This window comes from Artemia sp. Qi Xiang Cuo, chromosome 10 (assembly GCF_049724085.1).
Source record: "Artemia sp. Qi Xiang Cuo chromosome 10, ASM4972408v1, whole genome shotgun sequence".
Taxonomy (NCBI): Eukaryota; Metazoa; Arthropoda; class Branchiopoda; order Anostraca; family Artemiidae; genus Artemia; species Artemia sp. Qi Xiang Cuo.
The window spans coordinates 53,633,628-53,661,235 of record NC_142803.1 but is presented as its reverse complement, the minus strand read 5'-3'; the positions used below and the strand labels follow the sequence as shown (position 1 = coordinate 53,661,235).

The 27,608-nt window shown below is 35.9% G+C and overlaps 1 protein-coding gene across 3 annotated transcripts in view; it reads right to left on the bottom strand.

Annotated features, from left to right (window-relative positions):
• Positions 1-27,608, bottom strand: part of LOC148947891 (uncharacterized) — an 83,753-nt gene that overhangs the window by 6,004 nt on the left and 50,141 nt on the right. For 2 of the 3 annotated variants that reach the window (XM_089095521.1, XM_089095522.1), the window contains 2 exons: positions 22,535-22,684; positions 1,074-6,068 (listed from right to left, as the gene is read on the bottom strand). In XM_089095521.1, coding sequence (XP_088951647.1) covers positions 5,371-6,068; positions 22,535-22,684 — 848 coding nt within the window. In that variant the 3' untranslated portion in view covers positions 1,074-5,370. Of the gene's footprint in view, positions 1-1,073; positions 6,069-22,534; positions 22,685-27,608 lie in introns of those variants that run through there. The other variant, XR_016142310.1, reaches the window with a different exon arrangement.

Below are 27,608 nucleotides of genomic sequence, written 5' to 3'. Positions count from 1 at the left end.
CCAGAACACAATATATAAAAAAAAATTCACACAATAAATACTACAAGATATTCTACATCAAATGTTCTGCATATATTTTTAAATTTAGGCAGAATATTCCAACATTCCTTATTATCTTTATTATTATTGTTTGTCCTTCTTTCTCTTTGGCAGCTCAATGTTGTATGGGAGATAATTTTCCAGGGAAAAAGATTTATGTAGGAGAGTTTTATGGGGGGGGGGGTCCACGAGAGAATTTTTCAGGAGGGAATACGCCTAGCATCACTTTCTATAAATGCTGAAACTAGGTATCCTAATCTGTTGTAGGCAATGCAGGTTAGTATATGTACACCAATAACATCCACAACATTCCTAAAAAATTAAGTCTTCTTCCTTTTTTAGCCAGATTACGCATGTTTTCAGTCACCGTTACCTATGAGATTCCTATATAGAATACTGCTTAAATATAGATATAGCTTGATTCTATAAGTTCGACATTTACAATTTCATCAGACCCTATGCCCAAACCAGAAGAAGTCCAGACCTAGGTCTGCAACAGCCTTAAAAGGAAATAACAATTAAGATTTTTAAGGTGTAAAATGAAAGAAACTGTTGTATAATTCGCCTGTGTTTTCTCTGTATGTTTATTGCGTATATACCCTTCCTTTAACTTTAAAAAAAATTATAGTATATTGCAGTGATACAACTAGTGAAACTTATTTGGCTGGTGAACTAAATAAATAGTGCAAAAGAGATAGAAGAGTATCACTATTTTCTTACCGTATATTTAGAAGTGCGAAATGTCAAAATTAACTCTATAAAGAGAAAAGTGCACCCCATAATACCCAAAGGTGAAATGAGAGCCATTGCACAATCAATGACTTAATAAAAATTAAATTGTCACCAATGTGTCAGGGCGACTTCATATGGCAAGAAGGCTTATTTGATTTGATATTGCAGTTTTAGCTCCTTTTTAAGAGATCAAAAGTGATTGGAATGCATCCATCCAATCCAAAATGTTAATTCAGAAATTAGCAACAGCTTGTTAACTAGGCTATAGCAAAACACAAATAACAAAACTGTAATAATTAAATCCTGCTTCTATTTATTCAATATCTCAAAATTTGAAAAAAAAAATTTTTCAAAAACAAACATGGAAAAAATGTGTTAAAAGGCACTCACTTTGAGCACGAAAAATATAAAACCTTTTCATCTACCATCTGTTCAGATGATAGGAGCGAAGTGGGCTTTATATATTATCTTTTTTCACCGAGTCACTTCGTATGGAAGGAGTTGTAACAGAACCTTTGGAGGGAGCTCATTCGATTGAGAATTTCAGAGCCTTTTTGAGAGTAAATGATTGGAGGACTAAAAGACCCCCCCCCAACACCCCTTTCTTCAGCCCTACCCCAAAGACAAGCCGTTTAATTTTTGAAACTGATATTTTTTTCAATATAGTTGAAGGCCCGATTACTGTGCCTCTGGGGATCACATGATCCCCCAGCTTTTGAAGTAAGTGTTATAAGTTACGCAATTGACTCATTGTTTACATGTAAGATTTATTACAGGAAAAGGGGAGCATGTTTGATCCTTGGTCTTTAAAACGGCTAAGGGCATTGAGATGCAGCTTCCAAGAAAGGTTAAACTATATCAAAACACACAATGCAGGTTGTCACAAGGAAGTACAAGCAATATCTAAGGAACGACTTAGGGTATTAAGTTAAAAGTTTCATTGGTTGTTGAGGGGGATGTTGAACTAACTAGAAGGCACTTTGTTCATAGTAACACTACTAAAACTATTTTTTCTACCGCTACTACGATTTCTGTTAAGAACTCTACAAAACACGGTAATAGTGAAGCTTTCAGGGAAATTTTGAGGAGGATGTTGAGCTAAGGCTGTCAAAAGGGCGCAAAAAAATTTCTCAGGGATGGCTTAGGGTATTTGATTTAAGACCTAATAGATCTCCAGGTCAAACATTCACTCACAGCTTCAGTGGGTCCCTTTAGCCTTGAATTTATGTCTGAGGTATAGAAGATACGCCCTTTAGTTAAACTCGATACAAATTGTGTCTTTTGGCTAGTTCAACATTCCCCTCAGCTTGCCCTGAAAGTTTCAAGTAGTTTCACGGTTTCAAGTAGTAGTAGTAATAGTAGTACTAATACTAGTGGTAGCAGTAGTTCAAACTGCACATATTGTCTTAGAATTTAGTTGAAAATCCTCCTCAAAATTATTCCCTTTTGCAAACCTGGATACACAAAGTGTTTTTGATTTGATTCTACATATTCTAAACGGTCCCTAAAAGTTCTAAAGTGACACCCGTGGCCGTTTTGAAGCTGAAATTATACCATTTAGATAACCAGGATGCATACAGTATCTTCTTATTTAGTTCGAAATCCTCTCCAACATGCCCTAAAAGCGTCAACCGAACTACCTTAGTCATTCATGACACATTGCAGAAGCACCCTTTTGACCACCCAAATGCAGTTTCTTCCAATTTAGCTTAACATCCCCAACAACATATCCTAAAAGTTTAAAGATTTGTTCCATAGGTTTATCCTAAAAGTCCTTAGCTGTTCCAGGGGTGTTGCACAGACACACTTTTGATGATTTGGATATGCACAGTCTTTTGATTTAATTTTACGTTGCCCTCAAGTTTCCCTGAAAGCTTCAACTTAATACCCTATTCCGTTCTTAAGATATTGCATCTATTCCATTTTGACAATCTGAATGAACTTTAACCCTTTTGTTTTAGTTCGATATCTCCCTCAAAATCACTATCAAAGGCTAACTTAACGCCTACGGCCGTTCCAGAGATATTGAAGACAAGTCATTTCTACAACCTAGATACTCGTATCTTTTGATTTAGTTCACCCCCCCCCCTCTCAACGTCCCGTGGAGGTTTCGTCATTCCTAAGATATTGCATATACTCCCTGTGAAGCACCAAGCTGCAATTAATGCCTTTTGATTAAGTTAATTATAACATGAAAGTTTAAACTTGATACATTTAACTATTCCTAAGATGATTCAGATGTGCCCATTTGACACTCTTGATGCAAATATTATTGCCCTTTGATTTAGTTCCTTGTGTCCTGTAATTTTCCACTTAATAATCATTAGCTGTTTCTATGATATTGCAGGTGCAGTTTCGAAAATATGGAGGCCGATAGCGTCTTTTGATTTAGTTCAACATTTTTCTCACTATAGCTTGAAAGTTCCAACTTAACACCATTAGCAATTCCTAAGGTAACACAGGTCTGACTTTTTGACACGGTATATGCACATACTGTCCCATTACCTAGATCAACATTCATCTCAAATTGTCTTGAAAGTTTGGACTTAATACAAATGGGAGTCCTGAGATATTGCACATGCCATTTTGACAACCTGAATACACCAGATGTCTTAATTTAGTTCCAACATACCCCTAAACATTAATCTTAAGTATTAATCTTAAGCATTAATCTTAGCCAACATACCCCTAAATCTTTAGCTTTATACCCGCAGAGGCTCCTAAAATATTGCGGGTAGGCCTTTTGACCGTCTGGATAAATACAGAGTCTTTTCATTTAGTTTCACTTCCCCTGAAAGTTTCAACTTAATATTCTTAGCCATTTCTGAGATATTGCAGATACGCCGTTTCGACAACCTTGATGTACATTGAGTCTTTTGGTTAGTTCAAAAAACCCACTACAGGTATTGAAAGTTTCAACTTAATATCTTCAGCTGTTCTTGAGACATGTTGAGAGGATTAGAGTAACTTTGATCAAATTAGCTAGGTGTCAGTTTTTTTATTTGGTCTTAAATCCCCTCATCAGGCCCTCAAAGTCTCAGCTTTACATTCCTAGCAATTCTTAAGATCCAGCAGATGTGCCTCTTAGACAACCAGGATGCAAATACTTTATTTTGGCTAGTTCACCCCCCCCCCAGGAGGCTCTCAATTGCTTTGAACGTTTAAAGTATTAGTAGTAGCAGTACTAATTCTAGTAGCAGAAGTAGTCCTAGTAATAGCGCAAGTTATAACACTATAAGCGCCATCAGCTATTGTTAACAAACAGTGGCTAACTAGTAGTAACACAAGTGGTATCCTTAGTTTAGGGAAATACAGTAGTAGTAAAATTGTAGAAGCTTTTCATAATATGGGAAATGTCTTTTTATTTTGTTCAACATGCCTGAAAGTTTGAACTTAGCATTCTTAGCCGTCTCTACGGTACAGCAGATGCACCCTTTTAATAACTAAGAAACATGCACTGTCGTTCGTTTGCTATAATCCCCTCCTTAAAACTAACTGACGTTTCACCTTAATATTTTTGTCTATTCTGACACACGCAGCCGGATTCAAAGGTTTGACGTTTCTCGGCACAAGTGTTTTTGCCGCTCAGTTTTTACAAGATTTTAGGGGAAATCCCAGAAAATCCGGGGGCAGTGGACGCACTGACGAGAACGCAACTAAAAAGACAAAAGTAATGAAAGACAGAGGTGGTACTGAACTCTCGGCTGCCATGCTTGGGAGACATCAGACAGTTTATAAGTGGACTCGGAGTTCCTGTGCTGTCTTAAAATCAATTTCCTGTGAATAAGCAACGCAGCAGCGGGGTACACCTTGCAATTTTACGATAAATCACATCAGTCCAGTATTTGTTAAGAAATACAAAACTCAAGTGACAATTTCTTGCACCCCTTGGCGTTATGCACTCCTAGACCTAGTGGGTCTATTGGCAAATCCAGGCCTACCGATACACCAAGGATAAAAGATTCCCCTGTGTCCCAACAGAAAACCCTATACGTAGACAATAGGAGAATCCATATAATCTACAGCCCTTGCTCCAAGGGGCTCCTTTTATCCCCGGAAACATAGTTGCTGGACCTTCCATTTATTTTGAATAAAATAGCTATCTTACAATTTTGATCAGTGGTGTGGTGAGGATAGGGTATCTAAAATGGCGAGGGGGAGGGGGTGGGTATCCTATGGTCACTTTTGACTATTAGAAAGGACACAAGAACTTTCAATGTTCAATCGAATGAACTCCTTCCAAAGCTTTTATGACAACTCTCATAAGAAGTGACATTGTGAAGAAATAAAACATAAAGCAAACTTCGTTCTATTTAGGCAGCGCTTGAGCTCTCTATGGCATTAAAATAATAGCGTTTATCCTAAAAGTTAGCTAATCACTGTCGAAACAAACTATATATTGGGATGAAAATTTTCTTACATGTGTCACACTCAAAGAGGCCTTTGCCTGTACGAGTTCTTTGGTATTGAGACAATGTGGAGTTTTTCAAGAATTTTTTCTTGTATATATCACATGGATAAAGTTCATCCCCAGTATGGATTTGTTGGTGTTCAGATAAATCAAAATGAGTACGGCATCCTTTCTTACAAATGCCACATTCAAAAGCTTTTCCCCCAACACGACTTTCTTTTGTGGTGAGATAGCTGACCAGCTGTACGATATCTCAGCTTGCATAAATCGCAAATGTAAGGTTTCTCCCCAGTATGAATTCTTTGGTGGGCAATAAAATAAGTCTTTGTGGTGAATCGGTGCTTACAAATATCGCATTCAAAAGGTTTTTCCCCAGTATGAGTTCTTTGGTGTACAGATAATGCGGAACTTGTGCGGACTCTTTTCTCGCACACATCACACATGTAAGGTTTTTCCCCTCTATGAATTCTTTGATGAACATCCAAACTGGCCTTTCGGGTAAAAGCTTTATCACAAGCATCACACTCATAAGATCTTTTGGCTAGTTTTTCCTTGTTAAGAACCAACTTTTTCCTAGTATGAATCCTCATATGTATTGATAAACGACCATTTGGGTAATATTTACTACACACTGGGCACTTATACAACTGCTTTGTGCTAGGCAATATTTTGGTCGTAACACTTTCAACGTCTCTTGGCTCTGTCTCAGGGTCCTCCGGGTTTGAGACCTTGAAGTCATCAAAAACGGTGGTGTTAACTGCTGCCTCATATTTTAAGTCAGACTCTGTACATTGTTTTAAGCCTATATTTGAAAAACTTTGCACGCATGGAATATTATTTGTTTGTTTGAATGGGCCAGTCAGTTGCGATGATGCGTTAGTGATACCTAGAAGAAATATTCAGAACATTGTACAGATTATACAGATTATAATACAAATTGTTGGTTTTGGCTATTTTGCATTTGAAATATGCTAATATTTTATATAATTTCCTCTTTGAATTATATAGTTTATTAAGGAATCAATTCAAATATGCCTTCTTCTCGGCAGAACTGAAAGCACTCATGAACAATTTGAGGACTATTAATTCCAAGAACAACAGTTGCAATACAATCAGCAAATGCAACAGGGTTATTACAATGGCTACTTATTGGCTTTTGCTGCTTTTTATAAATATGCTGAAATTTTCAAAGAACACATTTAGAGCAACATGACTTGAGTACATTACCATTTACTGTTTGATTGTACTTCATTTTATATTTATTACCAAATTTAGGGGATAAAAGCTGGCCCTTCAATAACATATAGAGCATAATTATAAAACTTTAATATATAGATAAATAATATATATATATAGAACATATAATATATAGAACATAATATACAGAACAAAAAATTGGCAAAACAAATGGAAGTCATTGGAAAGTCATTGATGGGCGTTGCACACCAAAACTGATCCACAACTTTGAGCTAATTCGAATTTGAGTGAACAAATTATCTTTGGAGATATTCTAGGATAAATGACCAAAAGAATTTTATCCTATTTAGGCATTAACACAGAATTCATGGTTCCGAAATAGTCCTTAAATTCATTTGATAATAAAATGTAAACTAATGAGAGATAATTACAGCTACAAATGTAACAAGCCATGACACGCATATGGTTAGTGATTGAGCATACATATTTACTTTTTATGTCTACGAAGAAATTTTTTTGACTAAATCTAAGTTAGTGATTGAAATTTGTGAGTTTTTTTAAAGGCAAAAAGGTATGATTCAACAAGTTGTTTATACTTTTACTTCAGGTCTGTCAATGACCAAAATCATAATGCTATGAATTATATAGATATAAATATAAAAATAATACAAGCTTTAAGAAATTCTAAGGAGACATAAAAAAATGTTTTCCTATAAAGCTTAAAAACAATATTTTCGCTTCTAAAACTCTTTATCATCACAATAAAGCACGACTTTTACTTCTGAAAAACGATCCCAAGAAAAACAAAACAAGTGAACTGAAGAAATATTAATACCATTAATACTTTGAAGCCATTTCGCTCTTTATTTATGCAACACTATCACGCCCCCTATGATAATAGGCGTAGTTGCTTAACAGTAGTATGTACATATGGAATTCTATGGAAGCTCTACACCTTTTCAAAGAGATTCAGAGCTCCCTCACATGGCATTATACTATGTTCCATCTTGTGCTAGTTAGGACCTTGCATAATATGTTATGAAGGACAAGTGTTTCTGACATAATTTACTTAGACTAGATTTCTAGTTGATGATATACATATCTTTTAGGGCAAATCCATGTCAGAAAACCGGAGTGTCTTGTTTAGCTGCCAATATATTCAATATTTTTTTTTTTTGTATATATTCAAGTTTCAAATTAGGATTTTCTACAGTTTGAACAGTTCATTCATTCTAGCAGTATCAAATATTTTTTCAATCATTTAAATAGATATGTAATATTCTAAGCAACTTCTGGTGAGTAAAAGTTTCTCATTATTATAATAAAAAGAAATCTATTTTTTTGTCTCGCCATTAAGTTAAGGAAGAATTTCCTTACTTACGCTTTTTTTTCACCGTGCTGTTAGCTCTTTTAAAAAGCTTCCTTCTTTTAAATACTAAACAGTCCATAAGCGTATAGGGTGAGATATAGGCTAGAGGACGAACTCTTTATATACTCAATAATTTTTAGTTTAGGCTATGCCCAGGAGTCTTTTTCTTCCCTTTTCTGTGATTTTAAGTATTTCGTAATTTAGGTATATAAGTTTTAAAAGCTTTGCATATAAAAAAATATATAATTGTCAACTTTTTGTGTTTGATACTATGGAATTGAAGGTCCAATGCCCTCCGCTAATATTCTGAATTAGTAAGAATTGAGCTAGCTAATTAAATTTTGTAATTTTTTTATTTCAAATTTTGGGGGTTTAGTACCGTGATATTCGTAATTTAGGAATATGAGTTTTAAAAACTTTGCATATATAAAAAAATATATAACTGTCAACTTTTCGTGTTTGATACTATGGAATTGTGAGATATAGGCTAGAGGACGAACCATTTATATACTCAATAATTTTTAGTTTAGGCTATGTCCAGGAGATTTTTTCTTCCTTTTTCTGTGATTTTAAGTATTTTGTAATTTAGGTATATAAGTTTTAAAAGCTTTGCATAAAAAAAAAATCGTTTTACTAGTAAATTCAAATTTCAGAGGGACTTAGCCTCCCCTTCGCTCCAAACTCAAAATTTTCCAAAATTTTACTTTAAAAGCTTTTCTTTTTAAATATTTCTAAAGTGCTAAGACATAGAGTGCTACAAACACTAGAATAAACTTTAGAGGGCAATTTATCTGTAAAAGAGGTTATATTATTTCATTACTAAATTTTTCTTCTTTTTTTAAGGATGTTGAGGTGGATTCATACAAATACTCCCCCTCCGAAAAGAAACCAAAATGGGATGCTATCACATCAACGCAGGCTGCAAGATCTTCAGTAACCATATATACTCGCTCCAATGCAAACTCGATGGACCAGCCAGGAGTCTCTCAAACAAGTGTCAGCTCTACACAAACCTCTATGCAACCTGACAAAAAATTCAAGAGAGAATGGATGGATTCTCATAATGTATCAGTCTCAACCAATAAAGATCGGGGAGACAATCCTCTTCATGCTTTGCCAGGGACTTCAGATGTACAAGCGAAGTCAGAATTTGTAAATGTATATATTTTTTTTTCTTTTCCGTATTTTTCAAAAATAAAGCAAATTTTCTCAAGCGCGTAACTTTTGATGAGTAAAGCTTAAATTTGTTTCTAAACTATTCTATAATAATCTTATTTCATTTTTCTTTCATTAGCATTAATCACATTAGCACTATACAAAAGAGTGGTTATAACACTGAAGTAGCAAATAGCTTATCATAATTTTCTATAGATTTTATAAAAAGCTTACCTGTAATTTCTCTTTTAAGCAAGATGTTTTCTAATGCAAAAATCCAATTATTTCATTAAACAAACTATATATAAACAAATCACTATTTCACAGTTGACGATTGAACAAACATTCTTAAACTGGGATGTGTTTTGCACTTAGCTTTTGTGCGTATTTTAATCCTTTATCAAAATAACCCATCAGGAAGGCTGAATGTTAATCTGACAGGTATAATTTGAATTTTAATCGCTCGTTACAAAGTGGGTTTCAAATAACCGGATGTTTTTATCTTAGATGAAGAGATATTCACGTGATAAAAAAGGATTCTTAATAATTTAAAATGTGACAACGCAGTGTTATAAAAACATTATTTGCGCGAAAACCGTTTTAGACATTTTAGGCAATTATTTCGGCGAAACAGTTAGAGACATTTTAAAAGATGATTTTAGAATATGTTTTCGAAAAGAATTTTAGGCTGAAACTCTAGGGTCGTTATAATACACAAGTTCTATTTGAACAGTGTTGTGATGTCCTCTACCCCAACTCGAAAGGGATCCAATCCTCCTACCCCAACCCCAAAGGAAGCTCCCGGTCCTCAAAGGTCCTCCCTGGGGCTCTAAAAGGGATCATCCAGCTCTCATTCGGCTAAACATACAACTAAAACGAACAAGATTTTTTCAACTTTATGAAATAATGCTTATTTCACATAGGAAATAAAACCTTTTTTCTACAAATTAATGAAATAGCACTACTATTGGATGATGAAACATCAGAATTTACAGGACCAATTCTGTCACCGCCAATGGAGTTCAGAGACGAACCTACATTAGTTGTAGATAATATGGACTGGAAAGGGGGTTTTCTTAACGATGTTTTTGGGAACATAGCTAGCCTAGACGATTTAACTTGTGATATTGATATGATAGAGGACCCGGACTGGGTAGATAGATTTATGCATGAACATTTGGTGATGTTACTAGTGCAACTGAACCGGGTCCTCGTAAAGAAATTACGTCGCAGGACAATACAGGCTGGCTTGATCGATTGTCCCCAAACACCTTGGAATATGTGCTAGGAGACCTCATGCCATCTCCAACCATTGCAGTTGAACAGACTGGGAGTATTGACAATTCTATGTCACCCTCCACCATTTCGCTTAATGATACAGCAATGCAAATTGTTGGGCCTAATTTTTCTGGGGACATTTTTGATGACAACTTTACTATTAGTGAATTGGATCATGTACAAATAGGTGCAGGACATGAAAATAGTGTCACGTCCCCAGGAATTATGTGAATTTTATTTGTTAGAGTCTGCTCTAAGTCACATACAAACATATAGGGTAGATTTTAACCCTCCCGAGGAAAACGCAGTTGACGGGGGCATTATTTTAACTGACCAAGTGAATGTTCTCCATAGCTACATCGACAGAATTCGAGTGCAAATTGAGAGGCAGAGTCAGACCGTGGGGGGGCAAGGGGGAGTTAAAGCATCGGTGAATGAGAAAGTTTATTTAAAACAGAGAGCATCCAGGAATATTTTTTATTGTAATTTTTAAACCGATAGCCAGACTTTTTACCCAAGTCTCAACGAAGTTGAGGATAACTTTTTCAGGTGGGTAAACAAATTGATATCACCTTTGGACATGTTTAATGAGAGACGGCGTGGGTCCACCATTTAATACATTAAACACATGGATCTGAATCTCAATAGACTTAAAAAATAACACTTTATTTTAAGGGGGCAGGGGGTGCTCGACGAATAAAATGCCACCCAGATTTGTCGGCTACCAAAGGGGTTCAAAGGTTCGATTTTGAAACGGGGCTGCAATGCTTTAAATACGCATTTTTAGCAGCAGTCCATAAAACATTAAACGATGATTCATCAATGAAAAATCTCGACGGACTTACACGCATTGGTGGAGAAAATTTCCCTAAAGTAAATTTTGATTGTTTAGTGGGGAAGTATCCGGTGCCCCTGAAAGAGATAAGCTTATTTTAAAAAGCAAATGAAAACTTTGAGGTGGGGGTGGTTATTCTTGAGCATGACACTGAATTTGTAGATGGGGGAAAAAACCAAATAAAAAAGGGGCTTTGTATTCAGTGAGGACACCGTCAGTAGATAATGTTAAAAATTGGGTTTGGGTTATTTACGAGCCTCCCAAAGATGTAAATTCCTATGGTCATTTTTTCCCCGTTACAGCAATAAGTCGACTCCTATCCCAAGGCACGAAGAAAGGAGAATGTCTCTATTGTCCCATGTGCCTTTCCTCATTTAGATCTGAGCGAACATTCTCAGACCACATGGGGCATTGCAAAATTCATGGGAATCAACGAATTGAAATGCCGGCAGAAGGCAAAGACACTTTACAATTTAAAAATTTCCAAAATTCTCCGCTACAAGTTGATAGTGTGTTTGGATTGTGAAACAAGAATAGTTGAGGTATCAGACCCATCAAGGCCAAATATAGTCAAGGAACACAAACTAGTTGCGTGTTCCTACGCACACGCCCGTCGCGATTCCGATAATAAAATGCAATTGGAAGTTTTTTTGGCTATGGATGAGGAGGGCAGCATAGAAAAGTTATTGGTATCTTTAATAAAAACAGCAAACGGCGCAATTTCACGATTACGTCACACCAACTACCCAATGACATTGTCAGATAAAGAGCAACTGGCACTAGAAAAGGGGACAATTTGCTGGGTTTGTAGAGTCTTGCTTCAAAAGACGCGGTTCAGGATCACGACCACCTTATTGATCCCAATTCAACGGGAAAAAGTAACTTTCGGGGGTGGGCTCACAATTCATGTAATTTAAAATTAAACAGCAACTTTTTCTTCCGGTTTTTATGCTTAACTCTAACTGTGATCTGAAGTATGTGCTACCAGCATTGGCGCATCTTCAAAGAAATAGAACAGTAGATAATGTATGGGTGATAGACAGCTTTTCCTACAAAATCATACTACTAAATCATCGGAAAAGTTGCTTGTTTTGGAATTTATGTGGAAATCTGTTGAAGCCGACGTTTATTGTACGAATAAAAGTTGCTTTTTAGTTTCATAAAGTTTTGTTCCTATATCATTCGATGAATTATTTTAGGTCCAGAAAAGCGACCACGGCTACAATGCTTACCTCTTCCTCAAGCACCGATTTTCAAATGATTTTTATGATTTGTTGACGGTCATGGGAATATATCCTTAGGATTATTATTGTTCCATGTCGAGATTCGCCGAGGAAACTATTCCTCCGATTGAATCGTTTTACGATAGCCTTCACGATCGTAGTTGCACCCCCGATGAATACAGTTTTGCTAAAAAAGTTTGGGCAGAGGGAGGGTGTAAATATGGGTTTGACTACTGCAAGCTGTATTTGTCGAGTGACGTGTTAACTCTGTTAGACATTATGTGTAAAAATACGGACAAAATCTATGAGGAATTTAATCTTGATTTGGGCTATTATTTTGCATCTCCTCGTCTAGTGATGGACCTCATTCTAAAAATTAGTTGGGAAAAAATTGGGCTAATCACAGACATTGATCTGCACCTGTTCATAGATAGGTCAATGAGGGGTGGATTTGTTTTTCACGGGGATCGTATCTTGGAAACTGACCCAACAGGAGAGAAGCCGGGGACAAAATCGGATGCAGTTTTCCTTGATATGAATTCTCTCTACCCCTCGGCCATGTCCCATTATGCGCTACCTTGCGGTGACTGTAAATGGCTCAATGACCCTCAAGATCCCCATTTCCCAAACATTGGCGACAGTGTTGAGGAGAATGGGCCGGTTGGATGGTTTTTTGAAATTGATGGAGAGATACCAGTCGAGCTTCACGATTCAGTAAAGGATTTTGTTTTCCCATGCATCAATAGACCTGTGACAATGGACTGTTTGAGCCCTCGCAATAGGCGTTTAGTCGAGGTGGACGGATTGCATTGGACACCTTCAAAACAAAAACTTATTGCTGACCTTCTGCCAAAAAAAAACATAGTTGTACATCATGTAGCTTTAAAATGGATGTGCAACAACGGTTTCAACGTCACAAAGGTTCACAGAGCACTCTAGTTTAGTCAAAAACCCTATCTGAAAACGTTTGTTGACACTTTTGTCAACAAACGTTCTGAAGCACAGACAAAAGCCGAAAAAGAAATTTATAAGCTCATTTTGAATTCGGCTTTCGGCAAAATGTGTGAGAGCGTTCGCAATAGGAATTGTTGTGACGTCGTGACCGATCCCGAACAATGTGCTCGAATTATTGCCGATCAAAATTACACTTCCTTCGCAATCATTGGCCCGGACATGGTACTATTGAATAGGAAAAAAAGACGCATTGTCTTGAATAAAAATATTGCTGCAGGCAGTGCGATCTTGAAAATCTCTGAAAAGCTCATGTTGGAATTCTACTACAATGTGGCTAGGGTACAGTGGCTGGAAAAGGGGCAAGTAGAGGTCTGCTACGGGGACACGGATTCTCTACTGTTAAAAGTAAAAACCCCAAATCTAATTGATGATTTGGCGCACGGTGAAATTATCAGCTCACGGATGGACTACACTAATTGGGGTGGTCTTTACCCAGAGCTAGTGAAACGTCGGGCACCAAATCAGATTTTATTTTTTAAATCAAAAACGGGAAGCGACTTGATTTCCCAGGTATGTTTGTAAGTCCGAAGGTGTACTTTATACAGACACACGACGAGGAAATCAAGAAACGTTGCAAAGGAGTACCCACGCGCTAGGTGGATAAGAATTTCGACATGGACATTTATAGGAATTATATTGTTCAAAATACAATTCCACGAGCCAAATTGCTGGCAATTCGTTCTCTCAAATACAGGAACTTTACTGTAAATGTAGAAAAAATTGCCATGAGTACCATTTCCAACAAGGTCTATGTTTGTCAAGACGGTGTGACTACCCTCCCCCTTGGACACTATTTAACTTCAGACTGGACCGAATGTGTTACCCATAGGGAAAGTCTCGGTTTAAATAAAGTCCTGTAAATTATTTCCCCAAAACCTTTGGGGGGGGGGGGCGGCCGGCCGCCAGCGGGGGGCGCACCGCCACTATCAAAGTTATCTCTTTTGACTTAGAGCAGATTTTTTTGTAAATGTTTCATTAAAAAAAAGTGATATTTTTTTTCAAGTGCTTTAACCTAATGTTGTATTTTTTCTCTATAAATAAACAAAAGTATTCAAGTGTTTTTTTTCTCTGTGTGCCTATGTAAATGTTGTATTTTTTTATTATAAATAAATTTAAAAAGAAGTGTATTTTTTCATGTTTAATGTGCTTTTTTCAATGTATTGTTACTTTTTTTATGCATATAATAAAATAAAATATTATTCTTTATTCATATTTTTCTTCTTATTTTTATTCTTGAACAGAGTAGTAGGGAAAATTACTTAGTCATTAGACAATTATGGTCTGCAGTTAGTCGTCCAGGTGAACTGTTGAAGGGAACATGTATCGATTTAAAACACCATTTAGATCATTTCTGTGTGGGCCCTCAATGTCGGGCAAAACAACACTCTTAACTAAAATAATTAAAAATTGCGATAAAATGTTTGTGGAAAATCCTAAAAAAATATACTATTTTTATAGTATTTGGCAGGAGTCATACGATAAAATAAAAGCAATTACTGCCTCCACCATGGGTTCGGTGAAGATACAATTCATACAGGGACTTGATGTTTTCAACATTATTGAACCAAACTCTTGGCTGATCATTGACGATCTGGCTGAATCTATTGAAACATGGTCCCAGGAAATGCTGCAATCGTTCACTGTTCAATCTCATCATGAACAGATTTCTGTTACTCTGGTTCTACACTACCTCTTTCCTCGGAGCAAATGTATGCGAAAACTTGCATTGAGCTGAACGTACTATATCATATACAGAGTTGTTCATGATTTTAGCTCGATAAGAAACCTGAATAATCAAATTTATCCGGGCACCTCCAATTGCAATCTGTCGACATAGACTCAGGCAGATAGTGCACTCCACGGCTACATGTAGTTTGTTATTAATTAAAATAAGCTAAAGAATATATGCGTTATCTCCTATAATTTCTACAATAACATTACAGTATATCTCACTGTGAACACTCCCTGACCTATTAGTCGATTAAAAGACCTATTGGTCTCTATCATGACACTGAAGAAACTACATGAAAATATACATTTGTTTTCAGTTCTAATCACTTCAAAACCTCTGCTTAGGAAAGCAATACTCAAACATGGTATTGAAAATGATTTCATTAATCTAATATCTGAACTTTGTTTAAATTTGACCGAGGGTAATGTTCAACTCCTAGAAGTAGTTAAGCAACAGGCAAAGCAACATCGTTCCATTGTACGTACATTGGCCTCTAAAAAGAAAGGAAAGAATTTTGAAAGGAAACGACTTCTTCAGGCAGGCGGCAGCTTTTTCAAACTTTTACTGCCAATAATTGCAGGACTTGTAAACAGTTTTCTCTATATTGCGAAACCCAATAAATTGAATCCAATAGAACTCGCTCTGTCACCCGTCTAACACTTTGAGGATGACCTGAGTAAATTCCTTGACAATGGAACTACTGAGGATTATGAAAACTACTTTTACTTCAAAATGCACTTCGCCAAGGGGACAAACCCGGGTCCTTTTAGTTGAAGCTCACTGCTGCTGGTATTGATCACAAAACATAATCATTTCCTCAAGAGTCTGCTGCTGCTGGAACACAATTAAATACGGAGGAATTGGATTCAATTGTATTTAAAATTGGATATATAAGGCCCAACTCATTTCGTGAAAAATTTACACGACTCTTATCTTGTCTCTTGGAAATTGGTCATATTCAAGTTGAGAGTAATGGTGAAGTGAATATAATTCAGGTCAATAGATACAATCTACTTGATTTGATCTAAGATATGGTTACAAATCCTAAAGGAATATTATTATTTCACACTCATCTATACAACTTTATAAATAAATTAAACTTCCCCAAAAGTCTTATTGGCATTAGAAAAATTCTATAAAAATTAAATGAACAAGCATCATAATCAACAACATTGACACCATTAAAATATGAAGAAGAACAAGATTTTAAATCAATTTTGGAAAATACTAGCACACCAATGATAGCTAGACAAAAGCGAAGACGTATCAAGTCACCATTACCACCACCACCATCACCAACAGCCAGTTTACAAAAGGGTAGCGGACGTTACACAACGTGTTTACATTCAAAATGGTTGAAGTTCTGAAAGATGTTTATGAAAATATTGGTGAGGCGGGGAGTTTAAGTTCCCCCATCACACTTTCCAAAGTCACTGGTGTTCGCACTAAAAGTGTACAAGACTATCTACAAAATGAATCAAGTTACACTCTGCATAGAAATCATAGACTTCGTGCCAATCAATATCGAAAAACTAAAGCCTTTTACCCATTGCATATAATGCAAGCAGATCTCTTGACTCTAGATATGCTTCAACGACGTCACAATACACCGTACAAGTACATTCTACTTGCAATCAGTGTTTTTAGTCGCTATGCATATGCAATTCCATTGCGATCAAAGAGAGGTGTTGAAGTTACTCAGCCCGTTGAAAGTATTCTCGAACAGGATTCATATAAAAAAATTCAAACGGATCGCGGTAATGAATTTGTTAATCCCCATGTTGCAAAAGTACTAGAGAAATATAATACACTGCTCTATTACAGTCACAGTCCTATAAAGACTGCATTGGTCGAACGATTGACAAGAACTATTCGACTTTTAATTTCAAGATATTGTATATTAAAATATGCATCGGATTTAATTCATGAGCTAGATAAAATCATGTTGATTTATATTAATCGACCTCATCAATGACTTTACAAATCTACATCAACGAAAGGTCACCACTTTTATAATAATAAGTTAAAACTTTTTTAAGAGAATATTCCAATGAATCGGTTGACAACAGTAAAAATAAATTCAATGTGGGTGAGACTGTCCAAATTAATAGAACAACTAATGTTTTTAAAAGGGGAATTACTTGTGGTCCACCGAACTTTTTAAAGTGGCAAAAATCCTAGACAATAAACCCATAACTTATCGCCTGCGTGATACCAAAGATGAAGAGATTATCGGCGGTTTTTATGACTATGAATTACAAAAGTTAAAAATGCTAGTGAAATCTATCAAATTGAAAAGATATTAAAGACACGTACTCGCAGGGGTAAGAAACAGTTACTTGTTCGGTGGCTAGGATACAACTCTGAGTTTGATTCTTGGATTGGTGTTGAAGATATTGACAATGCCCAATGATTTTTATGTAACTTTCATGTCCAACGTTTCCGATCCTCTCTACAATGACTTGAATATGACAAGTGATTTTTGGACAAACCTCTCCCCCGCCATCAAATTTGACGGTGCGTATGAAGTGGCTCTTGTCGACTGTATTCTCAAAAATGCCTACGACAACCAGTGAAAGGATTGAGTGTTTGATATAAAAGTTATACCATTCGATTGGACTATGAATGGGTTGAGCTATGTCGACTATTAATGGGTTGAAGCACTTAATTCTAGTGACTATCCACATGCCAAATTGAAATATATTGAATATGATGATATGACAGATTTGTGTCGTACAATCAATAGAAAAATCTCATATCGTAGGAATGGTATATTCCATTTTAATTATTCATTGGATCAATGATAATCTGAGAGATGTTCTTGTCTTTAAACAGAATATGATCAATGGGAAAAATGCTGTCACCGTTTACGGGATGAACCAAGTTATTTTTGCTGATTATCCACCTGGTTTCGCCTCGGACTCTTGCATATTTCTCTATGCATCCTTTGTGGAAACGTCGAGAGTCGGTAATTCAAATGTCCCCCTCCTACGTGTTCTTAAACAAAAAACAACTCATGAACTTGCTCATCACTATAATATAAAGCATCTTCAGTATGTTCCTGTAAACATTTCATATTTGGAACTCTGTCAGTTAACACTAAGAAGTGAATTTGGTGATCCTCTAGCAATAACTAAAGGCTTAGCAGTGATTACATGTCATTTTTGACCCATTGTCAACGACGGCACAATCACCTAAAATGAACCATAGAAGAATTCCATTTTCTGTCCTGATATTGATTGTTATATTGGTGCTTTGAGTCCACGTCAAACAGGCAATAGATTGGACTACTAAAAGGGTCGTACTACAATGTTTGGATATTGTCTTGGTAGATGCTTTGCTAGTCTATTTCGTTCTGCACTACCCCTTGAAAGAAAATATCTTTTACCTGTTGAATCAACTATTGCTGCCTCCACAATACATGACTGGGGCTCGGTCAAGAGTTTCGAGGAGAGTGTTGAGGAGAATATTAGATCTTCAGTAAGAGCCGTTGGTGAGCAACTAAAATCTCGACAAAATGGGGAGGGATTGAAAAAGATGCGTTCGCGTCATTCACTCATCAGTCTCCACCCAGGCAGGAAGCAAAGGACATCAACAAGGACTTTGAGGAATAAAACAACGAAGGCCAATAAGCAGAAGAAGAAAAAGAAAAAGATTGTTAGATCAAAGAAGGATTTCTTCTCTTAAGATGACTTATCTCCCCCACAGGGAATCATATCCATCAATCAGTTCCTCATTGAATCTAATCAATGCTGAAAATGTTGATGTCACGGTAACGTATTGCTACTATGAACAATTTCATCCCCGACAACCCCTCACGGAATATATATCCATTCAAATATTTTCCAATGAAGACTATTTCATTGATTTATCGTCAATATTTATTGAGTTAAATGTTGTGGTGAAGAAAAAGTCAGATAATACAACTCTAAATGCCGGCGATGGTTTCTCCTATGAAAACTGTATTCTACACAACCTTATCCAACAGATTAATGTATTTATTAATGGAACATTGGTGAGCACTTAATTTATAAAGCTATGCAAGCTACATACAATTTATGATGATGACACCAAAGGCGTACAAAGAGATGAGAGGACAATCATTGGGCTATGAATATCGATCAGGTGTTGATACTGACGGTGAGTTGACTACTGCAGTGACCCAGGAGTATCATCTAGTTGGAAAATTAAATCATGAGATATTCAATATATCCCAATGGCTACCCCCCAATGTCAAGATTGACATAAATTTACAGATGGCCCCATCGAAATTCATTTTGATAAAAACACTTCCCGCAGCACCTGGTGCAAATGTCATTATCACATCGGCAAGTCTCAACAGCCGAAAAAAACAGGTTATGAGCTCTGTTGCATTGGCAGTGGAAAATCTAAGAGCCAATGGTAACAGCATTAAACTTATTGTCCCTCATACGATCACCAATCAACGTCAAATTGCCACTGGCTCTCGTGGCTATAGCGATTCATCATTTATCAAAGGAGAAATCCTATCAAAATTGGCTTTGGCCTCTGTGAACAGTGGCAGTACCATTGGATCCTGGACTGAATTCCCCCATGATTTTATTTTTTTTGGTTTATCTAATCTAGTTTGCAAAGTTAATAGTATTCCACTTTTCAATCTATCTTTTCACAAAAAATCCTATAAAATTCTCCACGTGTTGACCATACGGTCCATAGATCATGACTCAATTATTTGAAAATGGAATAACCGATTCAATGTTTTCAAAAAATCATGGGGTTATTGTTTTGGACTTGTCGGGGACTCAGGATATGAGTATAGTACGAACAGGGAATGTACGTTTAGAGTGTACATTTGCCGATGCTCTGACTGAGAGTATCACGCTAATATCACTGAGTCAATTTGAAACCTTTTGGGAAATCACACCAGACGGCAGTGTTCTACTAGACCTAGCACCATGAACACAAAACAAAAAATCAATGTATTTAGTATGGATCCATACATGTCCCACTACAAGTCCTATTGCATACCTTCGGACTTCATTGAAAAAATTACAAGTGTTAACAATACCCTTATCATTGTTAATAGCAGTCCGTTAACTTTGAAGACCGGTTATTGGCTATACATCTTTCAAACAGCGAAGAATATTGAATTTTTTGATCATCTTGGCCTATCGTAAAAATTCTACGCTTCATACATCAGCATCTTTATTAAAATCACTGGGAAAACCATTATTCAAAATCAACAAAGAATACAGGATTTAACGACTAAGACATGTGGCTTTCATGCACTACTCTTTTTCATGATCAGATGTCGCGGCTACACCTACAAGCAGTTTCTCAGCATTTACGTTGACTTACCACGATTGAACGACTTTCTTGTAGATAATATACTTACAAGTTTATTTAATATTTATTTTATTGCCCTAAGAAAAAAATGTTCTAAATATTTACGTGAAATTTTTTATTAAAAAAACAAATTTATATAGATGATAAAACGAATTTTCTGTTCTTTAGATTTCATCCACTACTAGGTTTTTGTCGACAACAACTAGTGCAGGTAGATTATCTGAATTCATAGTGTACTGATCCTGATGTACTGCAATGTCAGGGTCACATTTTCTACAGTAGAGCATGACTTCACTCTTGTCATATCTCTTTGTATAGTCAATGATACTATTCTCATTCATTCTATAGAATTCACATGTTTCAATTTGCTTATTTGAAGCAATTTCACAAACAGTGTCCTCAAGTGGCGAATCACATTCCTTCAGAGCAAAATATAAATCAGTGGGTCTGTAATCATAACACCCATTGTATTCACAACGATTACATAGAAACCATATTCTTTTGTTTTTCCATCAGTTAAATCGTTGACCCGTTACCTCCTCCCAGAACAATCTAAAACCACGATGATACCAATCTCGTAGCAATAAACTAAAATCACGGTTAGGATTCTTTCCAATCATACTGGGATATGTATTCTCCCACTGCTTACATTTATCATAATGACAATTGGAGCATAGGTGTCCTCTAGGATGAGAGTCACGCACCTCTTCAAGACAGGAATTACAACCTTTAATTTGTACAGCATATCCTCTATGTAATTTACACGGGTTGCATAATCTACACTTTTCATCATACTCATCAATCATTGTGCAATTCTCACATGATGACCAGCTGCCCAGTGAGTACATACATAACAGACATGTATGGAACATTTTGCCATGTGTTGACACACTCACTGCCAAACTTAAACTGAGCTAGCAACAACAAAAATTGTCTGAGATAGAGAGAGAAGTAAATAATCCTTGAACACCATCTTTCATGTGAAAAAATTCCTAAGTTTGAAAACAAGTGTTTAAAAGCACATTAGAATTATCATTTTTCAGTGTTATTATTAATATATCAATAATTTGTGTAAACTTAATTTAACCGCAATGTATAAGCTTCATACAGCAGTCTAATGATGGAGAATCAGTTGCCATTATATCAACAAGCATTCCCCGAGAAAATATCTTCGGTTTGAATAGATAGCTCTAGAAAATTGTCATCTAGAATCAAACGTTTTTCCATAAGAACTAGATTCCCCATGATTCGCTCTTTCTCGAATCTATCCATTTTTTAGAGTCTCTCACAACCAAATTCAGACTAACCCAAATTTTTTCTACCCTAAAAAATATACGCTAGTCTACTGTAGAAAAAAAATACCATTGATTTAGAAACAAATTTATTGAACATAATTACAATAATAACAATCACTGCTGCATTTTGTACTCATAAATACATTTCGAAAGGATATTTAATGCTGACCGAAGTTTATTTATATGGAGAATATTCACTTTTCCAGCAAAACATAGCTTCTCCTCTTGCTTAAATTTGCTAAATGATATCACGTTTCTAGCATACATAGTGTCTCATTCAAGACATGGTATGCAACCATTGGTCATTTCCACAGCTCCATTGGGTACTCGTGTATCGTTGCTGCTATTGTCAGCTCCATCACTTATCTCCAATAATATAAATGCACCACACATTTTTCTCTAGTAGTATCCTCGCAAATAAACTATTCTCTTTGAATTCAATTCTCTTACTAATATGAATTGTAAGGAAAACTATTCCTTTTATTCAAATCCCAATCACCAATCAAGTTATACTCACTCTCTTTGAAAAGGTGTAGTGTCTTGTAGAAATGTTTACCTATATGTCTCGTAGAAGTATAAGGCCATGTGAGGGAGCTCTGAATCTCTTTGAAAAGGTGTAGAGCTTCTATAGAATTCCATATGTACATACTACTCTTAACTTACTTTTCTTGATTTTCAAGCCAATATATTTCCCTTGCTGTTCAAGCCAAATGACAGAAAGTTTCCTATACAGGGGTTTCGGACATGGCGGTTCTAATGGTGTACTTTTTGTTTGAACTGACTTTTTTTAGGAGTTACGGGTTTTTATTTTTCTTAACATTGGACGTGATTGTCTCTTATTAGGTTGCTAGCTACCACTGCAACCCGGGAAAACATAATATTCAATCAGTATCATCAGAAGTTACTTAGTTTAGTACACGAAAATATACCTTGATCCTTTGAAGCAATAGATTCCATTTCATAGAAGCCAAACTTAAGGCATTCTGCAGGCTCTGAAAGGAAACATCTCGCCTTGGGGGTATCATTTTGATTAGGTTGAGAGTTAAAATCAGTTTCTCCAGATATCTCATCTTCGACTTCTAAAAAGAAAATATATATCTTATCTCTTTTGTATATTTATTTAACTCTGTACTTTTTCTCGAAAACGGCTCCGTATTTTTTGGGGGAGATTGGCATCCTGGGAGATTGGCATCCTGGGGTTTTCTGGCCTAAAAAAACGACCTATACACGTCACGAGTCTGAGAAAATTCGTTAAGATCCTTTAAAATGGAAAAAAAATCCCATGAGTGATTTCATATGTCTGAGCACAATTCAAGAGCATACCTAGGTCATATTTCCCTCAGTAGTAGTTGTACCATTTTTAGTGTCTATAATACAGCCAAAACTACAAAAGAAACATATGAGTGACAAGAAAAATCTTATGATTGACGTCATATTTAAAGAGCACATTTCAAGAGAATAAATTAGATCAGATAAATTAGAATATATTAGTATCCGTCGATGGCAGTTCAGAATTTTTGAATTTTGTGCAAATCGCTGATATTGGCGACTGACTCACTTTATGGTTGTTAGGTATTTGATTTTAATTCTTATAATTTTGTCTTTTATTGAATTTTATTTATCTTTTAATTGTTAGATGGTTTTTTCATTGGTTTTGCTGACTTTCCGCGTTTTTTTGGCATTTTCTTGTTTATATTATTTTGTTGGCACTGAAGAAGAGAGGCGGTTGTTCTCTCGAAATATTCGCTTCGTGTGTTTCTTCAGTATTTTTGTTTCGCCTCTAAAAACCCCATTTTTAATCATTTTCTTTCTTTATGTAAAATACCAAGTGCAATTAGTCTATTTACAAAAGGCATTTTCAGCAATTTCTTGGTGCCTGAAGTACAAATGAACAACCTAGACCAATTCGAGCAGCTAAGTCAAATGTATTGAAAAAATGTCTAAAATAATGATAAACGTACATGAAAAACAAAAAAATATATACAGTTAGAATACTTGCGTCAACGACAATTACAACGAGTCAAAAACAAAAGTGAAGAACAAAGAGACATCCCATTCGAAGATAAGCAGCATCAAAAATTAAAACGACAAAAAAAAAATCAAAGTAAAGAACAAAGAAATATGCAGTTACAAGACATGCAACAGCGTGGAGTAGAACGAATTAAAAATGAAAGTTAAGAACAAAGAAATATGCAGTTAAAAGATATGCAACAGAGAGAAAAAATAAATCCGCAGTTAGAAGATAAGCGGCAACGAGAATTACAAGCGATAGCGGGATAGTGAGTATCAGAATGTGTCAAAAATGAAGGAAAGAACATGGCATTGTGCTTTTAGAAGACGCCAACAAAATGTGGCGCAAAACCAGGTACAAATCTAAAAAAAAATGATATCTACGCAACTGTTGATTGCAAGTGATTGGGACTCTTCAACGTTATACGTATTCCCTGGGGAGCCTTCCATTTTCGTGAGGAAAGAACAGGAAACAAAGGTGATTCATTTAGAGGTTGCTATTTACAACGAGAATCAATCTATACAAGTCTGCCACAGGCCGAGTGTCAGGGCCCGGCCTCGATATCGGCAACATAGTTTTTTTTTTTTTAAACTGGCACATTGACATTTCTGACCACAAAAATTATCTAAATAGGTCAAAATTTCAAGGAAGACTTCGTGTTTTCTTCCGGTGTGTTTGCAGCGAACCTATGGCGACGCCACAACATCAAGAGGCACAATGTCTGCGCCTTGAGACAAGCGACGTGAAAATCCATATATAGAAGCCTGCCACGTATTACTCTTTAAATATTCAAACATCTTATCAGTCTAACACGTTAATCTTAAAAATATTAAACCAGATTTAATTTAGAGACATTTGCGTTTAGAAGACTTGTTTTGCTTAAAACCCTTGAAATATTCGATCATTTTCTTAATCTCGCGCGATTACTGTGAAAGAAAAATGATAACTGCAAAAAAATTTCCTTATGACCCTTTAAATATTCTAACATTTTATTAGATTTGCACGTTAAAGAAAAATAAAACCAGATTACATTTAGCTAAGTATAAATACAGCCTGTTTAACAGAAATTATTCCCTATTGTGTATCGTTAATCTTATATAATTAGTAAAACAATGCCTATAGGACGACCGAAAAAACACAAATTTACAATTATCAAAAATCATAATTAATTTGAACAAGAATGAATTTTTGAACCGTCAAAAATCAATAATAAAGAAGAAAAAAACGCAGTTAGAAGGTTTGCGACACCAAGAATCAGAACGTGTAAAAAATGAAAGTGAAGAACAGACATTTGCATATATTCATAAGCATATTTCAATAGCATAAATACATCATTTCCACCTCAGGAGTAACTGTATCGTTTTAGGAAAATATGACGCATGCAAATTTACACAAGAAACAAAGCTAAGTATAAAATACCAAGAGTAATGAGTCAAATGAAGTGAAGAAAAACCCTTGAAATATTCCCTCAGTTGCTAAATCTAGCACGATAAGTTAAAAAAATAGCAATTGCAAAAAACTTTCCTTATGGCGCTTTAAATATTCAAAAAATTCATTAGTATAGCATGTTAATCTTAAAAAAATTAAACCAGATTGAATTTAGCTAAGACACATAGTTTTAGAAAACTTGTTTTGCTTAAAACCCTTGAAACATTTGATCAGTTTCTTAAAACTCGCACGGTAACTTTGAAAAAAATGGCAATCGCAAAAAACATTCCTTATGACCCTTTAGATATTCAAACATTTTAATAGTTTCGCACGTTAATATAAAAATTAAACCAGATTAAATTTAGCAAAATATAAAATACAGCCTGTTTCACAGCAGAGATGACCCTAAAGGTCCGATCAGTACACCAAATTTGGGCATAGAGTCATTAGGGAGAACACATGGTTAATGGCGTCAATGACCTCTTTCTCCAAGGGCGCTGTTGTTTTTGGCCAATTGCCCGCTAGGGAAGAATGTTATGAGTTTCCAGAAATAGGAAAGAGTATTTGTTGCTGTAAGTGTATGCTCGAGGCAAATGTGCTGTTTTTGGTCAAGTGCCCGCTAGGGGAGAATGTTATGATCCAGAAATAGGAAAGAGTATTTGTTGTTGTTGTTGTTGTAAGTGCATGCTCAAGGCAAATGTTATGAGTTTCCAGAAATAGGAAACAGTTAGATCACGTGTTTCCTTCTCAGCCAATCAGAGGGCTTGCTTACATATTAGCGGCGGAGGGAATATAAGGAAAGGGTTTTTGCTATAGTTTTTATTAGTCTGTGAATAGAATTCAAAGGAGTGAGAAGAGCAGTTTTGACTTTACTCATTTGGATATATATTTATGTCGATGGCGAGTGGAATGTTTACCCTATTAGAAGTTGATAGTGGAGTTGATGGTAATAATACAAGAGCACCAAACATTGCGGTGGAAATCACGAAAGGATCACGGCTTTGTCTGGAATGGGATGCAGTATATGCAAGATATGTGATATCCTTGAGCAGTAGAGATGACCCTAAAGGTCCAATCAGTACACAATATATGGGCATAGAGTCATTAGGGAGAACACGTGGTTAATGGGGTCAATGACCTCTTTCTCCAAGGGTGCTGTTGTTTTGGCCAATTGCCCGCTAGGGGAGAATGTTATGATCCAGAAATAGGAAACAGTATTTGTTGCTGTTGTTTTTGGCCAAGTGCCCGCTAGGGGAGAATGTTATGATCCAGAAATAGGAAACAGTATTTGTTGTTGTTGTTGTTGTAAGTGCATGCTCAAGGCAAATATTATGAGTTTCCAGAAATAGGAAACAGTTAGATCACGTGTTTCCTTCTCGGCCAATCAGAGGGCTTGCTTACATATTAGCGGCGGAGGGAATATAAGGAAAGGATTTTTGCTATAGTTTTTATTAGTCTGTGAATAGAATTCAAAGGAGTGAGAAGAGCAGTTTTGACTTTACTCATTTGGATATATATTTGTGTCGATGGCGAGTGGAATGTTTACCCTATTAGAAGTTGATAGTGGAGTTGATGGTAATAATACAAGAGCACCAAACATTGCGGCGGAAATCACGAAAGGATCACGGCTTTGCCTGGAATGGGATGCAGTATATGCAATATATTTGATAATCTTGAGCAAATTTAAAATGGAAGATCAATTATGTTTCACCGCAAAAGTTGATATAGCACATGTGAGTAGACTTCAATGTGCTTTAAGTGCATTAGTGAAACATATCAAAAACAATAAACTCTATCGCTAGTTGTACATGCTTTTCTGGTCAGGACTAACGAATCAGAGTCAGTCTAGAGTCAGCAGTCAGAGTGAAAGGATTGAAAAATGAATAAATTTGAGAAAGAGAGAATTAGATCAAATCTAGTGTTTATGGAAAAACATTTGATTTTGGATGACGATTTTCTCGAGTTATCTCTTCAACACAGGATATTCTGTCGTAAGCGAACACTTGACAATATAATAAAAACTCATTCATTCCCATTTGACTATTGTGTGAAACTTTTAAGATGTGACTCAGGTGCTTATAGTCATTTTATTAATATATTAATTGGAACAAAGCAAAATTATATCGTGGATATACTTTTGAAAATATTGCCAATGGATTCAGTGTAGATGGCTCCCCCGTCATTCGAAAGAGGTAACATCACAGAGCTACTCCTCTCCCCATTTCCTCTCACTTTGAATTTATCGAGCGAGGACGATCAGTTTCGTTTTAGCTGTGAGTGAGAGTTGACATCGGAAACCGAAAAATGTTCTATATATGTCCATTGTGCATGTACACTCTTGGCAGTTGGACTCAATGTGAGAATTGTACAGTTATAGATGACTATAGTGAAAAGTATAAATTATGTAATCCTTGTAAATTACATAGAGGCTATGCAGTACAAATTAAAGGATGTAATTCATGTCTTGAAGAGATTTGTGACTCTCATCCTAGAGGACACCTGTGCTCCAATTGTCACCATGATAAATGTGATCAGTGCGAGAATACTTACCCTGCTATGGTTGG